We start from the raw sequence: 13,651 nt of genomic DNA, 5'->3' as shown, positions 1-13,651 counted from the left end.
TTGAACTGTTTGAGAGCTACAATTAGATCTTTATACGACTTTAGTAATCTACTATATTATGATTCTGTCTCTTAATGGGCAAGGAAACAATATCGCCGTTGGAATTGAACAGAAGCGTCGCGGATGAAATGTCCAGGCTACCCTACGTTACCCCACCTCTTTACAATGCCGGTTCCGTGCCGGTGGTATTTCTGATAGTTCGGTCATCAAACATGGACAACCATGCTACTTATACCTTGATTTTGTGCTATGAAAGGACGGAAAATAAGTACATAGGATTTCAAAATGATCAGAATCAGACAAGCATCGTCGGCAGACTTACCCTGCATCCAGGCTATTGTTTTATCGTCCAATGTCGACAGCAGCAATCCTCTCTTCACGTACTGCTTTCCTCACCGCGGAAAATATCCGCAGGACCATGCATTTTTCCACTCAAAGTTAAAGCTCGAGCCTATGATTTATGGAAAGCATGGGGTTGTTCTGGTAGCTGAAAGCTCCACATTTGATCCTGATGGCAGTGAGAGATGGACCCCTGTGGGGATGGCCGAATGGACTTGGCGCTCTGCACAAGGGAGTGTTCCTCCCGTTTCCTGCATGACGGATAACTGGTTGAAATGTTGTTGCCGTGCGAACCCTATGTTAGGAATGATTTCTAACCATACTGACGTGATTACAAGGGAAATATCTCAGCTTTCGAAATCATATCATACGCTACCTCTTTCCGCGCCGCGATATCGACAGTGCGCATGAAAATGCCTTCTACGCAACACTGAATCAAGTAGAAGATGATTTCTGGCGCCCGGGGTATTCGCAAGTCATGCAACTGAATGCTCTCTATACTCACAGTGAAGCTTGGGGGAAGGGAGTGGGGTCGGCTCTCGTACACTGGGGCTTGGAAATTGCAGGTGAGGCTCAGGTGCCTGCGATTGTTGCGACTGTGAGTGCAGCGCGGTTCTACGAGAGACTGGGATTTCGGCATGTTTGCGCGAAGCGAATACAGGTAGAAGGAGAAGATGAGTACGTCGATATGGATAATTTAATCTGGACAGTCCCAAGATAACAAATGAAAATAACACAATACTTCATAAACTTCAAATGTCAACCCGTGATCGTCCTTGAGATTAATGCATAATGCCTTAAATAGCGGGATGGAATTACGAATAGTGGGCTTCTTCTATCTTTGCGAAATGTTCCATAGTATGATTGAGAGGTATCTCTGGGCCATGGACTCAGCGGAAAAAAGTAAGGTTAGTAGGCTCAATAGATCGCGCTCTACTTTCACCCTGGAATATAATAATGAGTGAATCTCACCCTTGGTATTTTAGCTCTATAATTCTTAATATTCTTATAGAATCAAGGCAATATGAGAGTCTAGCGTAACAAGAAGCCTGGGAAGATGGGCTCAGCCGGATCGATATAGAAGCTCATCCTCCCACAAAGCCTCGCCTCACCCTTAACTTTGGGAATACAAGCGGGAAATCCCTCGATAGGTGATTTCGCTTCTGAAACTATATTCGCCTCGAATTCAGACGCAATAATGGATCTGTGCGCCAGCTTGCACTTGTCCGGCCCCAATCTCCCTTGAGCATACAAAATCGCTTGTCGAGCACAGGTTCCAGAGCCGCAGGGAGAGCGGTCAATCTGGCCATCAGCAAATACAGTCACATTTCTTTGACGGACTGTCTCTGCGCCGTCACCTTCTTCATTGAAGAAGATAATTCCATAGCAGTCATAGCTGCCATGATGAGCCCGTTCACCCAGCGAAGCCTTGATCTCCCGACCGAGTTTGATGAATTCGTCGACATTGCGAGGCTCAACCATAAGTCCAAGCTGCTCGGCATCAATTGTGGCATAAACAGCTCCGCTAAACGCCAGATCCACGCAAACCTCAATACCTCTTGATGGTATCGTAACGGGTATGGACTTTGAGAATTGATAGCTGGCCACGTTGATGAAGTCTGCACTGATTGGTTTCCCGTCGATGACTCTCATACTAGCCACAACACGGCCCGATGGAACGTCAATCACAACATCAACATTCGCCTCGCCGGACTCTGGAGTCTTAACGAGACCATTCGCCACAGCCCAGTATCCCAACGCAATTGTGCCGTGGCCGCACGCTGTAGAGAAACCGTCTTTGTGCCAGAAAAGCACACCAAAAGCAGCTCCCGAATCATCTGGAGGGGTAACAAATCCGCCGTACATGTCAGCATGGCCACGGGGCTCATGACATAGAGACTGGCGAAGCTGGTCCAGAGGGTGTTGAGAGTTTGCGATGATATCGCGACGGCGTTGAGCGACAGTAGATGATGCAGGGAGAAAGGCCTCTGGGAGTTTCTCTACGATCCGGAAGGGCTCGCCTGCTGTATGCCAGTCTTCCGTTTGGATCCAGAAAGGTGAGGGTGGCATTATGTGGAATTGTAAATCTGATAATTAGGATTGCAATGGACTAAGTGCTAAGGTGTGTGTATGTGACTCAGGGCACTCGACAAGGCAGGTTGAATAGATATAAGGCTCCAATACCTTTTCTGTTCTATGCAGTCTGATCCGCGTTCCTACCCTGGAAACAAGAAACAGCTTGTAGATTCCGAAAGTCGGGACCGGCAAGTGGGTCAGCAAACAACCCGATGCATGGCGGGACACCCCCTGGCGCTCCGAAGTCGGCGCCAACAACCTCTTCTTGCTGATCAAGAATTCCGGGTTAACGAGAAGTCTTCATAAAGGGAAGAAGGGGTAGTATTGGATTATAAGTAGAGCACTTGTAATTTTTCATAGTACATTTCAGCAACATATTTATCCTAATATTATACCTTTTATTAGAAAGTAATGTTGCAATCTAAGGCAATTAATAAACTCAAACCGAGCTTTGTAAGACGTTAAAAGCCTAGCTGATCTATAGATCGAAGGAGAGGAAATAAAATAAGAAGAATAAAAAAATAAATAAAGTAAATATTGAGAATTACTGCAGTCTCAAAACTGACCAGTCCGTATATCTCCGTCACCGAACGTGTCAACTTCCATGAACGTTCTATCTGGGATAGCACCATAATACTGGACCCACTGATCCGTCTCGCGATTTTGGGCACCGATAGTAGCAATAGTTCCCCCAGGCTGGATGGTATAGTAGAAGAAGGTGATTGGGGTCTGCTGATCCTCTGAGATCACCATTTGAAAGTGGTTTGGCGCAGTCTCATCTGATGTAGTGAAAACACACCAATCTATTGTCAGCACCCCTGGCTGATTAGGAGTCTGCTCCACCTGGTATGTAACCTCGGCCCCTGAATCTTCAGGAACTATCATATCAATCCAGTAAGGGAAAATAGCGAGCGACTCAATATTTTCATCTGGTAGGAAGGCCAGATCTGGGACCGAATCGGCCCCCAAGGAGTCTCTGAGTGTAACAAGTCCATTGGGGCTGACATAGATCATTTCACTGGTTGCACCGTAGAGCGGTACCTGAAAAGGGAGCACGAGCCATTCGACACCATTGTCAGATGGCCTCTCGCCATTGAATAGTGTCAGTGGATCAGACAAGCCCTCTGGACATGCACGTGTTCTCGTCGGCTCAGAGCTTGTAGTGGTTGAGGTTGTGGCATCGGCAGCTGTCGTGGTGAAAAGACTGGTTTCAGCCGTTGGGAGGACCGTTGAGCTCGCGTCAAAAGAAGAACTGGTATCCAATGGCAGATCGGGCAGTGTGCTGGTATCAGTCTCTAAACTGTAGGATGATCCAGACGTAGTAGAAGAGTCAACATCAGAGCTTGCCGTGGAGTCGGTACCAGAGCTAGTGACACTTGTAATCTGAGAATCCGTAGTAGTGGGCGTGAGAGTTATGGTTGGCGTGGCAGTTGTAGATGGCTCAAAGGTAGAAGCTAGCTCGTCCGACGTTCCCGAGACATCCGTGGACAATGCATCCGTGGACAGTGCATCTGTGGATGGTGCATCTGTGGATAGGCTCTCCGGGTCTGGGGTCCAGGAGCTTAGCGGAGATGTGAGTGGCAAATCTGTGACACTGGTTGAAATGTCCAACGTAGAAAATGTTTGAGTAAGACCAGGTTGTGTTGCAGATATGATAGACGAAGAGCTGTTATAAAATCGCATAGAGCTCGTAAACACCGGTACGACGTGAGAAGTGAAAGTTGGAACATCTGTAGCGGAAGCAGCCATCTGGGTATCCTTTGTGGTCGTAGAAGGCGCTGCGTTGGAGGGAGACGTCGTTCCGAGCGAAACAGATGTAGACTCTGATAGCAGAGATGTACTGGCAGCTCGAGAAGAAGTGCTTGAGGGTACATAGCCATCCCGGCATTCGTCAACTAGAAGAAAACAAGTTAGCCTAGAATCAGTGGCGCGAAATGGTGCCCATACCTTCGATAATAAAAAGTCTTATAGTCTGGCAACCTGGAGGCGATGCAGTGAAGGTAACATAGACTTGGCCGCTCTCGGTGTCTTGACAGAAGCCTGCCTGACCATTTGGGAGGGCTGAGTTGAAAAATCGCAGGAATCCATCCTCATCAGCGAAGGTCTCAGTAACAGCCCCTTGAGATGACGCTTCCGGGTTGCCGAGTAGCTCCTTGAAACTCTCGCCGTTGTAGTATATGGGCAATGTCCCATCCAACAGACGACCTTGCACCAGGTTGAAGATAGTGGCATCAGCACAAATTTCTGACTGACTGCCAACAAAACCACGAACTGCCCTGGCCTGTAGATCTCGTTTGGTGTCCTGCGATTCTGGAACGACGCGGAGTATCACTGATCGGCCACTGGCTTCAGGAATCGGAATTCCAGTAGTTTGACTTGAGATCGAAGTGGTGACAATTACATCATCAGGAACAGAGAGAGTTGAGGGGATAGCTAGATCTGTAGAAAATGTCAAAGGTGTTTCGGAGATTTCTGAGAAAATGCTTCCTCCAGCAGAAACAGTCGTCGGGCGAGGGTAACCCCGTGATACGGGGACCAAATAAGTTGATAGATATGTTATGCACCAGGATTCAGGCTGTATTTGCTCATCTTGAAGAGCAATGGATGTACCAAAGAGACCTGCAAGTAAGAAAGGGAATAAACGAACAGGAGACATCGTGAAGAATGAGTGAACGCCTTGGTAAGACAGAGATTAGGGACTTGTCCAATACTATGAATTTCTGCGACTCTTAACTCCTCTGCTCTCAAACTTTTAGCTTCAGCCCTGTAAGCGGTCAGCCAACGAAGCCTAAGACATCTGGTGATTGCTGTCAATAGTTTAAGATAGTTTAATTTAGTGGCGAGCACCAGGTGGATAATATCTCAATCTAGTTGATGAGCTCTTGGTCTAGAATATGGTCCCATGTCATTGCGTCCAAGTTAAGGCATTAAGCGACATACTAAACTAGCTAGTCACAAACACTTCCTTGCTTGTATTGCCCCCCTACAAACCGCATACCAGAGACCAACCAACACAGAAATTTAGTGCCAACAGAACCACTAATTTCCACAAAATAAACAACCGCACCGGACTTTAGCCTTTCAGTCAGCCACAGTCAGGCTATCCATAGAACCGAAATTTGAAAGTAAACGAGCGCCCAATTGAACGCTAAGAGCAAATAGCGTATGGCGCTACGCGCTACATGGGTCTTCTGGGTCAGACACTAACGGGACACTATTTTATTCTAGCATGAAACTATTCATGTCGCCGCTCAGGGGAATTAGATAGACGTTGATGTATGGACGTAACATTTCCGCATTTTTAGCATGAGGCCCGCGTCCCCGTTGTGCCGTTCACAACACATTTTCTCTGCTTCTTCACTCACGCTGTCTGATCTCCAGCTACAGTTATTTGTTTGGTGCATTTTTGCTCTTCGCCCTCGTTAACTATGCATTCCAAGTCACTCCTTATCCCAGCGCTCTTTGCTGCCTTCGGAGTCGCTCACGATGATGTTCAGTACGAAACCCGCACAGCAACGATAACTCAATGCTTCACCCGCGATGGCCTGCATCCTCCGGCTACTGTCACCGTGCCTGGCCCGACATGCGTGGTTCACGAGCCAGCTGTGACAGGAGAAGCCATTATCGTTGACGTTCAAGCTCCCGACTGTGACTGCGGCTGCCCAACTTGTGTCCATACTCTTGAGTACACGACCAAGTACCCTGCTTTCTGCTCTACTGGTTTGTTTGAGCAGGAGTATGTCATCACAGAGACGTATAGTGGCATGGAGGCAAAGCCCACCAAAAACAAGCACGATCTTCCACATGGATTCACGTGTGAGGTTCAGACGTGTACTACCTGTGGCCCTGAGCCCGTTACTGCAACTATTACGCACCCTGTTGCGGGTCATTACATGAATGAAGTTGCAGCAACTGAAATGCCAATGGCGAAGCCTAGCACTGAGCAGTCAAGCAATGAGCAGTCAAGCAATGACCGGCCCGGCAATGACCAGCCCAAGAAGCAGCCCGAGGAGCAGGGAACCTCTGCACCAAAGGTAACTGGAGACAACAATGCTTTCCGATCAAGCGTCAAGCCCACCCCAGTCCCTTATTCCCCAGAGACTGCTTCTCCTGGTAAGTTCCCTATTGATGTCGTGATAGGTACAAAAACTAACGCTTGTACAGGAGAGCCGACAAATCACCCTGTTATTGTATCCGGCGCCGTAGGTCAATATTTGGGACTGGCTGGTGCTAGTGTTACATTCTTTGCTTTTATTCAATTCTTGTTCCTCTGAGTTTTCTCTTGAAGGCTTATTAATAACATTTAATCCAATAATATTTACTCTTCTTACATTTTCCAGAACTGTAAACTAAGATATTATTCAGTTTATAGAATAAGTTTACGATTCTAGGTCCTGGAACCTAATTATTTGTCTTATCATATTAAAGTAAGAGTGCGGTTTTGTGTTATTTGGATCCTCATTGAAGCTATTAAATAGTCACCGAGCACTTAAGGTAGACCGTTGAAGACCAACTTCTCACCCGAAATGCGACCTTGGCGATTTAATTTCATCGCCTCCTCCACTGTAGAAGGGCTAAGCTGTCCGATAGTACGAACCGGTGGCGGTTTCAGAGTTCCATCGTTGAGCAAGTCCTCCAACTGTCCGTGAAACTCTGCACTTAAATTGTGGTCTCCCATCTTAACCTATAAGGAACTTTAGTCAATGTTCGCACCACGTTTGGTATTCATGTAAAAGGTACTTACGGGCCAATGTGCCTTGCCGCGGTAGTTATGTTCCGTAGGAAACGCAGTGAAGACAAAAACTTCAGTGACTTTGACGTGTGACGGAACATCCTGAGTGTTTGCCTTGCCTGGTCTAACCGTACATAGCAAGCCTTCTTTGCCGCTGATGGTTCTAGCTGCAGTTGCTGACGAGTTTGAATTCCCGACCGTGTCAAAGACATTTTCCAGACTCGGCAGCGCCTGCTTGATCTTGGCGATGACATCCTCGTCGTTGTAATCGAAGACATGAGTTGCCCCACCCTGTCGGACCTTTTCGAAGTTTCGAGGGCTGCATGTTGTAGCGACTTCGATGTTGTAGAGTTTGGCTAACTGAATGGCGAAATAACCCACAGTGGCTGTGACCAATAATCAGCAAGTCTTCATACTAAAAAGTATCATAGGAAGCCTACTGTTGCCTCCCCAAATCAGCAGAGGGGCCTTCTCAGTTGCCCTATCGCACCTGTATGCCAAAGAATCATCGGAGAATAAAGCAAGCCATGCGGTATTGGCTGCTAATGGCACCGAAGCAGCTTGTGCAGGGCTCGTGTTGGTAGGGATCTTGAAGGAGAGACGTTCGTCCGCGATGGTGTAGGTGCTATCAACCGATGATCAGCCAAGCTGAAGAACTAGAGGAAGACAAGGGTCTAACGAGTATGCGCCCAATCCTTTGATCTCGCCTATTTGCGCAGGTGAGCTGTATGTTCTCCTAAGATCTACCAGGGTGGAACTGACCGCCCCAGATAAAACCAGCGATACTATCATCAGTCTGTAATTTTGTGACACTCGGATGGGCTTCGACTACGGTGCCCGCAAAGTCGCAGCCCAAAACTGCACCGTCTCCAAAAGCATTGACATCAAGCGCAAGCCCTGTACAAGATCAGCGCCATTGAAGCAAATGCGTTAATTTCCAGCCCTACGGTCAGTTGGGTTGAATGCGGCATATTCAACTTTGACGTATACTTGGTGTTCTTTCAGAGGAGGTAGTGTTGTCTTTTCTTGGGCGAAGCCTTTGCCTCTTTGAACGATGCCGATTGATTTCATGGTTGATGCTGTCACGGTGGTAGTTGGATGTTAGTGGTCATTGTGAAATGTGGGTGGCTGCGCTATATTTATATCATTCGGTGCTAGGTACCCACTAAGACGGTTTCCACAAATCCCCCATAATCTTGGCATCAACATGCGCAAGCCTGTAGACACACTTGAACTGTTGCCCATGTTAATTCTTGCTGCTCTGCACATGTAAGATCTTATATACTCACAGGAATGAATTTAGCATTGTCCAAGTCCCAAACTCCACTCAGTGCGTAGATATCGGCCTTGAGCACATCCAGAATCTCTACTTTTGATTTAGCGCGAGCAATAATAGCGCTTCCATCGATCTGGTCTGCGTCCAATGTCGCTCCTCCCATTTGATAAAGACCGGAATCAATGTGTTTGATCAATTCTTTGACATGGGTCCTATGATCCGTTTGTATTATTGATAAATAAAGAAATCTGCGGTCTTGTGACTTACTCTCTCACACTCATCCGCCTCTCCAAAGAGCCCTGAATATCGGGAATCAGGACAATCCATTCCACAAGAGGCTCTGATTCCATTTTGGCCATGTCGGTCTACTTGACAAATTGGAGCGAAATGACGCCCTAGACATTATCTAAATTCGGTGTATAACGTAAAGACACGCACAATCCGGACGCCCGATATCGGGAATCTTGTATCCCCGCCCTACGCCTTTTGCACATGTTCAGAACGCCCCTCGGCTTGCACTTTCAGTTCATCCACTTTACATAATTGACAAAACTTGAGACCGGTCGCATACAACTTAAGGTGCGCCCTAGCATGCGCCCTTCGTACCTCTCCACTTTGTCACCCCACCAATGCCCAATCACGGATGATCTATTGCAGGTGAACACTACAACGTGCAAAATCCCATCACTACGATAGATACTCGTTACGTCGTATCCTACAAATAATACAAGGTGGCACACCGTGATATCTGTGTTTCTGTCAGATCCTTATGTAGTACAAGCAGAAGACGATTCCAGTTTAGGAACCGGATCAATGAGAAGCTTTTAAGTTAACGGCTTGAAACTATCAGGTTGTTTTGACCTTTTATCAACAGTATCTCAGTGTATAGAGCATTTCCTTACTAGCAGGTTAAAGTATATGTCAAAGAAAGTCCTCCATTTAAAACGCTCACATTCATAAAATGGAGCATCCTCAATCGATGTAGAGTCCGAAGACGAGCGGTGATCGCTTAAAAACACCATTCTGCGCTTTTGTCCGGCCATATTTCTAACTATCATTGCCACCTCCACCTCCAAGTCGACCCTCCAACTCTCGCACAACGTGATCAATCAGCGATTTCTCAACGATTCCTTCCTGCCAAGTAATGCTGATAACGAGCGGTCCACCTCTTGTGCTGACACAGTTGAAAACGATGGCTGGACCAGCGACTACTGCACATTGTGTAAAGCTCAGTTTTTCCAGCTTAAGGCTGCTACCATCTGGTGAGGAGATGTCGGAAGTTGAGCCCAAATTTGATATCTCATACGTGTACTTCCTTTCTGTACCACCTTGACTTCGAAAATGCGACACCAGATCTTGAATGCGGTTTAGAGCTGTGACCATGCTGCCGTGTGGGAACTGGCCAGCCTTGGAAACCATGTCTACACCAATCGACTGTGCAAGTCCGATTATATGCTGCCATTCTACCGCAGAGCCAGGTTCGCATCCGTGAATCCTTTCCAGCTCTGCGCCGGAAACATAACTGGTCAAGAAAGAGACATGGTCGGCGATGTCCTTTTTGGATGCTCCGGTATGCTGTCGCACCGAAAGGGGTGTTACGGATCGAAATCCGTGCACATCTTCCTTGATACCGCGTCGAAGTGAGGTGCAGATCAGCGCATGTAAAAGTGCAGTAAGTGTAATCTTGGCCTGCTGGCAGTTTTGAAGGACAGATGATAGGTGATCGGCCGGGATGGTCAAAATTTGAACCATATGCTTTATGCTGACTGTGGGCGTTCTTGATATCGCTCCACCCGCCCATACTTTCCCGTAGCAGGCGTTGGGACTTTTGCAAATGGTGCAGTTGCATGACAGACAGTCCACATTTTCTTCAATAGCAGTTGGGGCAGCCCTCGGTTCGGTGAATGTCATGGGCCAGGGTGGCTGACCGACTGACTCCGAAAGCCTCTCAAAGTTCTCCATCAAAGAGGCATGGAAGGCGACGCCACTCAATCCGTCGGCAATAGCGTGGTGTGCAACGAAAGAAATGTCAAGCCTTCCAAGAGACGACCGGTCAGAGCCATGGTCCCTGCAGTTACTTTGGAAATGCTTCAACACGATGATCTTCCAGGCTGGTTTGTGAGGGAGCCAGTGCTCAGCATGCGCTTCACTGAGGACCCGAGACAACAACACATCTTCTGTTATTTCTTTTGGGTCAGGAGCGTTTGAGTTGACTTCATTACTGTTGATGATCATGAGGACGTCCCTATAATCAATTTGATCAACCTGCCTGTACATTGCAATGCCGGCTTCTGTTTCATCCGAGATGCCGTATAGCAAGCCAGGATGTTGTCGAATAGTGGCTTGAAGGCTCCATTCAAACTCGAATGGAAAACGTTCTTCGAGCGGTAGCAGGTCGGCTTCACTCTTGGGCGAAATGGTGTACGTTGCTGTCACGCATGCTGAGTTGTATTGTCCTAGAGCATGCCGTACAGAGTAGCTCCTGCCCAGAACACCTGGTAGAGAACCCATTAGCATCCAGAATATTCCGCAAATACTAACAGCCTATGAGTAACAATAACTTACCCAAGGTAACCGATTTGTAGCTGGCCATAATGAACTTTAATGTATGCCGGCGTGGAGAATTAAGAAAGATGATGTGAGATGAACGTACACGGGGATTGTGTGTTCTTATATACAAAATATCCTTGCTCACCCTGTATGATCAGTCTTACTGTATCGTAAGCTTATCGCATTACTAAGAAGTAGACATTCATCAGATGTTAATCACTTTCCTTTGAATGAGCAAGAAGAGCGAGATTACAATCTTGCACAGTTAAATGTAGTTACTTTCTTAACGAATTATCAATAGAACTATAGTGACATATAGCCATGTAATAGCAACGTCGGGACACCAGACACCAGCTTCTGCAAAGATTAGAAACGCTCATGTAAAATTGAAAGATGATTGGGTAAATACCGAGTAAAGTGTGAAACGAATAACACCAGTTTATGCTATCCATTGGTGTGGGGATGCTTGAACTTGGTGCGACCTACGACGCCCTACCGCGCCTTTCTGCACCCCTTTACGCCACTCTGCACCCTTCATGTCTTCTGAACTCGATTGCGGATTGGCCAGTGGTAACAAAAACTGTATGCCGAAACACACAATATCTTGGTCACCCAAAAATCGTTTATTTAACACTCAACATCAAGATTTGGGACCTAAGGACAGCAGACTGACGCCCATTACCGATCACTAATTCCATCATCGTTTTATCGCTCCTACTCAAGCAATATCATAAGGACTGCCCCGAACACTCAGAATGGCAATAGTGCTCGATCAGAACGACCTCTGGATCCCTCCAAACTTATCATTACGAAGACTGACAAGCCTAACCCTATACCTGAGCCTGGCTCGGCTGAGCTTTGGGCGCAGAATGCCTATTGCGACCACATGGTCATTGCTCGCTGGATCGCTGGCGCAGGTTGGGAGGCCCCCGAATTGAAGCCTTATGATGATATTCCTATTTCCCCTGCTGCATCATGCCTTCACTATGCTATACAGTGCTTCGAAGGCATGAAGGTCGACCGTGGCTTTGACGGCAAGTTCCGCCTCTTCAGGCCGAGAGTAATGCAAAGAGACTCGGGATGAGCTCGAAGCGAGTCTCACTTCCTGGGTTCGACCAAGAGGAGCTGGTTGAGTTGATCAAGGCATTGGTTCGTCTGTACTGCCCAAGTAAGAAGCTTTCCTCCTCGATGTTTATTAGATTTTGCTGACGATGCTTCGAAGGATGGCTTCCCAAGGATAAGCTCGGAAAGTTTCTGTATATTCGCCCCACTGTTATTGGTACTGGCCAGCAGATTGGAGTTTAAATTCCTGCTGAGGCCACTCTCATGATACTAATGGTAGCTTGGCCCGACTTTTCTTCGGAGTCACCCCCTGGCGCTCCACCAAAGCAGCCTGGGCTCCGTCTCCTTACCTCAGAACGTGGATCGGCACGGGCATGGCCAAACAGCTTTGGGTACGCTAAACTCTGTGCCAACTACGGGCCGAGCTTCCATTCATTAAGCGAGTGCCGCAAAAGAGGCTACGATCAAATTTTGTGGGTTCTTGGCTCCGACTCTCAGGTTACCGAGGCAGGCGGCAGTAACTTCTTCGTGCTCATTAAAAATCGCAACAATGGGCGCGTCGAGCTCATCACGCCGCCGCTCGATGATAAGATCATTCTAGAAGGCATTACGAGACGATCTGTCTTGGATCTTGCTCGGTCGAGGCTGTCATATCACTTGGATGTGGTGGAGATCAACTTTACTACGGGTGACCTGCAGGTAGCGTGGAAGGAAGGGCGACTTCTTGAAGCCTTCGTATCAGGCACAGCCGTAGGTGATACCGCAAGGAATATTCTGACCTGATAATGACTTACAGCACGCAGTTCTTTATCTCTCCTATTTCAGTGATTGGGTTTGAAGGACAAGACATGGACATCTCGTTGAAAGGATCAGTGCCGAGTGGGGGGTGTGCTGAGATGGTCAAGAGATGGTTGAGAGACATTATGTACGGGAACGAGGATCACGGGAACGAGGATCACAAGTAGGGCGTGCTTGTTGAAGAGGGATAGATCACTGACATTGTGCCTTGAACGGTAAACCGCAAAACTTATATCAGTTCGAAGTGTTAAGGTTAATGGCAGTGCATGGAGTCATGAACTTAACATCTCATTACGCGATTACCGAGATCTCGAACCACAGACAGACATGAAGTTCAACTGTGAATAGATCTTAACAAGGGGCTGCCTAATTGATCGTGACAAAGCGTGCTAGTTAACTATCCAATATGGAATGGGTTTGGAGTGTCGGATATTGTGTTATTCAACTGAGGGGAATTTCGGCATTTGGACTAACCTGTAAGTAAGTAAATATCTGATGGATCTTGCTAAGTGATGTATAACGTATATGCATGGTGGACGGGTATTGCTAATAGTAACATGATATCTGACTGGTAAACTGAATTTAACAAGCAATAGCAACCAGGCGCTGTAGCATTTAGTCAATTGTAAATTGACAGGTAGTTGCTTGGTAGATACAATCAATCTGCTGATTCATCCAGTTACGGGCCGGGAGATAGCCCAAACCCAATCCTGTCCATTACTTCCAACACTCTATTTAGGCCATTCGTATCGGCAAAGTCTCGTACTGTTGAACAATCCATTCCGGTATTCATGTATGCATGGAGAAGCTTCTCAACT

General features: G+C 47.2%; 6 protein-coding genes across 6 annotated transcripts; 1 reads left to right on the top strand and 5 right to left on the bottom strand.

Moving 5' to 3' along the window:
• Positions 1-1,371: 1,371 nt before the first annotated feature.
• On the bottom strand, positions 1,372-2,409 carry FIESC28_10776 (uncharacterized protein; the record flags this gene model as incomplete). The annotated part of the gene is made up of 1 exon (XM_031164906.1): positions 1,372-2,409. The coding sequence occupies one exon, from the start codon at positions 2,407-2,409 to the stop codon at positions 1,372-1,374; it is 1,038 nt and encodes a 345-aa protein (XP_031011074.1).
• A 561-nt stretch (positions 2,410-2,970) lies between these two features.
• Positions 2,971-5,071, bottom strand: FIESC28_10775 (uncharacterized protein; the record flags this gene model as incomplete). The annotated part of the gene is made up of 2 exons (XM_031164905.1): positions 2,971-4,310; positions 4,363-5,071. 2 exons carry the CDS (start codon positions 5,069-5,071, stop codon positions 2,971-2,973), a joined length of 2,049 nt encoding a protein of 682 aa, XP_031011073.1.
• Positions 5,072-5,843: 772 nt separating this feature from the next.
• FIESC28_10774 (uncharacterized protein) lies at positions 5,844-6,689 on the top strand (the record flags this gene model as incomplete). The annotated part of the gene is made up of 2 exons (XM_031164904.1): positions 5,844-6,528; positions 6,580-6,689. 2 exons carry the CDS (start codon positions 5,844-5,846, stop codon positions 6,687-6,689), a joined length of 795 nt encoding a protein of 264 aa, XP_031011072.1.
• A 215-nt stretch (positions 6,690-6,904) lies between these two features.
• Positions 6,905-8,218, bottom strand: FIESC28_10773 (uncharacterized protein; the record flags this gene model as incomplete). The annotated part of the gene is made up of 6 exons (XM_031164903.1): positions 6,905-7,099; positions 7,160-7,533; positions 7,588-7,772; positions 7,827-7,854; positions 7,910-8,044; positions 8,095-8,218. The coding sequence occupies 6 exons, from the start codon at positions 8,216-8,218 to the stop codon at positions 6,905-6,907; spliced, it is 1,041 nt and encodes a 346-aa protein (XP_031011071.1).
• A 94-nt stretch (positions 8,219-8,312) lies between these two features.
• FIESC28_10772 (uncharacterized protein) lies at positions 8,313-8,773 on the bottom strand (the record flags this gene model as incomplete). The annotated part of the gene is made up of 3 exons (XM_031164902.1): positions 8,313-8,381; positions 8,437-8,635; positions 8,691-8,773. 3 exons carry the CDS (start codon positions 8,771-8,773, stop codon positions 8,313-8,315), a joined length of 351 nt encoding a protein of 116 aa, XP_031011070.1.
• Positions 8,774-9,470: 697 nt separating this feature from the next.
• Positions 9,471-11,016, bottom strand: FIESC28_10771 (uncharacterized protein; the record flags this gene model as incomplete). The annotated part of the gene is made up of 2 exons (XM_031164901.1): positions 9,471-10,918; positions 10,989-11,016. The coding sequence occupies 2 exons, from the start codon at positions 11,014-11,016 to the stop codon at positions 9,471-9,473; spliced, it is 1,476 nt and encodes a 491-aa protein (XP_031011069.1).
• Positions 11,017-13,651: the final 2,635 nt, after the last annotated feature.

The sequence above is a fragment of the Fusarium coffeatum genome, assembly GCF_003316985.1.
Source record: "Fusarium coffeatum strain FIESC_28 chromosome Unknown BRIP53273_contig_330, whole genome shotgun sequence".
Taxonomy (NCBI): Eukaryota; Fungi; Ascomycota; class Sordariomycetes; order Hypocreales; family Nectriaceae; genus Fusarium; species Fusarium coffeatum.
This window is presented reverse-complemented; position numbering and strand designations above follow the sequence as displayed.